The 2168-nt window shown below is 49.9% G+C and overlaps 1 protein-coding gene across 3 annotated transcripts in view; it reads left to right on the forward strand.

The window, feature by feature from the left end:
* The first annotated feature begins 459 nt into the window (after nucleotides 1–459).
* The window catches only part of CSMD3 (CUB and Sushi multiple domains 3), a 699407-nt gene continuing 697698 nt past the window's right edge, over nucleotides 460–2168 (forward strand). For all 3 annotated transcript variants that reach the window (XM_009643918.2, XM_009643926.2, XM_035899525.1), the window contains exon 1: nucleotides 460–637. In XM_009643918.2, the coding sequence (XP_009642213.1) occupies nucleotides 460–637 (178 nt within the window). The remainder of the gene's footprint in view (nucleotides 638–2168) is intronic.

A 2168-nucleotide genomic window follows, 5' to 3' on the forward strand; every position in this document is an offset into this window, starting at 1 on the left:
GCCGTATTAGCTGCCGGAGGCTCCTCCGGGAGGCTGTGGGGACCCCGCCGCGGCATTATTTCCCGAGCCGTTTTCCTAGGCAGAATTGATCCTCTTGGGGGAACAGGGGGGCGGGGGGAGAATCTCAATTGCAAATACTGTTTGGAGTTTATTCGAGAGAGTGTCTGAGCTTTAAGATGCTCTGCCGTGGCTCCTGGCGGATGCTGTAAGGAGCCAGGATTGTGGTGGGTTTCGGCTGTGCAGAGAGTTGGGGTAGCGGGGGGGTGGGGGGAAGGAAAAGACACGATCGAGAGTAGCTGAGACTTTGTGCCCCCGTTGGAGAGATGGTTGAGTCCTCGTCAAGGTTGCTGTGGTATCCCAGAAACACCATTCACTCCGAGCTGTGACCGTGCACCATCAACAGCAACAACTCCGCTGCGCCTGGCCAAGGAATAGGAATTAGGAGCTCTCAAGAATAATATGAAAGGGATCTGCAGAGGGGAAATCCGTGCAAAGGAATCGAAATTAGCAGACTTTTGGGAAAGGGGATGTACTAAATGTGGCCGGCTGGACTTCATCCTGGTGAAGAAAATGGAGATTAAAAGTGGATTTACATTTTGGAACCTCGTCTTTTTATTGATGGTTTCGTGTGTGAAAGGTAGGGTAGTATTTGAGGGGTATATTTTTAGGGGTCCGTTTGCTTTCGGTCAGGGCGTTGCAAGCTGTCGCCTTATACCAAGGTGTATTTTAAAATATATTTATGTATTATTTTACATTTTTACCCTGGGTACTTTGCTGTGGAAAAATATAAATGATCGCTAAAGCGGGGAGGAAAGAAGGAGTTGATTCAGGTCTCTCTTCGGAAATAGGAAATGTATTTGCTTGCCAGGCTTGGCGTTCAATGCAGTGACTGAGCTGAGGCTCAATAAATATTCTTGCAGTATGCTCAAACGGAGACGTGAGTTGGTTGATATAGCCCCTAACTAGTGTATATTCAAGCAAATCCCACCGGGTGACTTTTTTAAGGCGATGTTGGGGGGGGGGGGGCGCAGAATTACCTACATTTCTGGTTTTCGGTCGAGCAACGGGCTCTTTGCGGGAATGCCTGTATCGATGCACTTATTAGTTTAACCCGTTGCGTGGGGAAAGTTACGGAGGAGCCCAGCGTGTGCGTAGCCGTCTCACAGCCCGAGATGCGCTCCACGCTCAGCTGTCTGTGTGCATGCAGGGCTCCCTGGCTGTCGAAAAGGTACGTTAGCGATTCAGCCTTGAAGGCATGGTCTGCCGCTGGGTGCAAAGATCGACACCTTTTCTCTTCCCTCCTTTGGTCCCTTTTCCCTGATGTACGTGAGGGGTTTGGGTTGGGCTTTTTTGTCTCTTTTTTTTTTTTTTTTTTTTTTTTTTCTGGGGCAGGAGCTATTTTGCTTTCTTCCTGCTTCTGTGTTCATGAAAGGAGAACAAAAAGGAAACCTCTAGTTAGCGGCATAAATATCTCCACTAAGTCTGTGCTTGCAGACAGTTAAGGGAAATGCTACACACAGAGAAGAGAAGAAATATATGGCTTGAATAATGTGCACCTTCAAAATTACACAGGCATGCTAGACGGTGAAGTGCTGATCCCATCACTCGTGCCTTCAGTAAAAGGATCTATTCTGCAACTCCCCACAGTCGGCTGCCGACCCGAAATAAGCTCCCCTTGTTTGTGGCCGGTGATTAATATCTGATTAATCACGCTTTTAGCCCCCTCCTCATCCTCGTCCCTGCTCCCCGCCACACTCACACACTCCCAGAATATTTAGTAGGCGTTATCGATCCTCTCCGAGTTTTTAGATTTGGTTATCGCCTACAGAGGTTGCCTGAACGGGTGGGAAGGAGGTGTGTTGCGGGGGGGTATTCAAAGGCGTGCCTTCCCAAGCTGGCTCTGCCTTGGATGAAACAGTTTATTGTAGAGCTTTGCAGCTGCTTGTCCCCCCATTTGCATCGCGTGAAAAAGATAATCCGTGTTTCACGGAAGGGTTGTCGAGGGCTTATACCTCACCCCGCGTTATCCTGGCACGGGGGATCCGAGGGGAAGGGGCTCGCCTGTGCTGTTAAGGCACATTTTAATTACAGGCAGCTTCCCTCTGGTTGCGCCTATTGCAGCCAGCCGCTCCCCCGCGCTTTGCCCCGTGCTAGTGAAGGGCTGCGAC

Source organism: Egretta garzetta, unplaced genomic scaffold (genome assembly GCF_000687185.1).
Source record: "Egretta garzetta isolate BGI_Z169 unplaced genomic scaffold, ASM68718v1 scaffold240, whole genome shotgun sequence".
In the NCBI taxonomy this organism is placed as follows: Eukaryota; Metazoa; Chordata; class Aves; order Pelecaniformes; family Ardeidae; genus Egretta; species Egretta garzetta.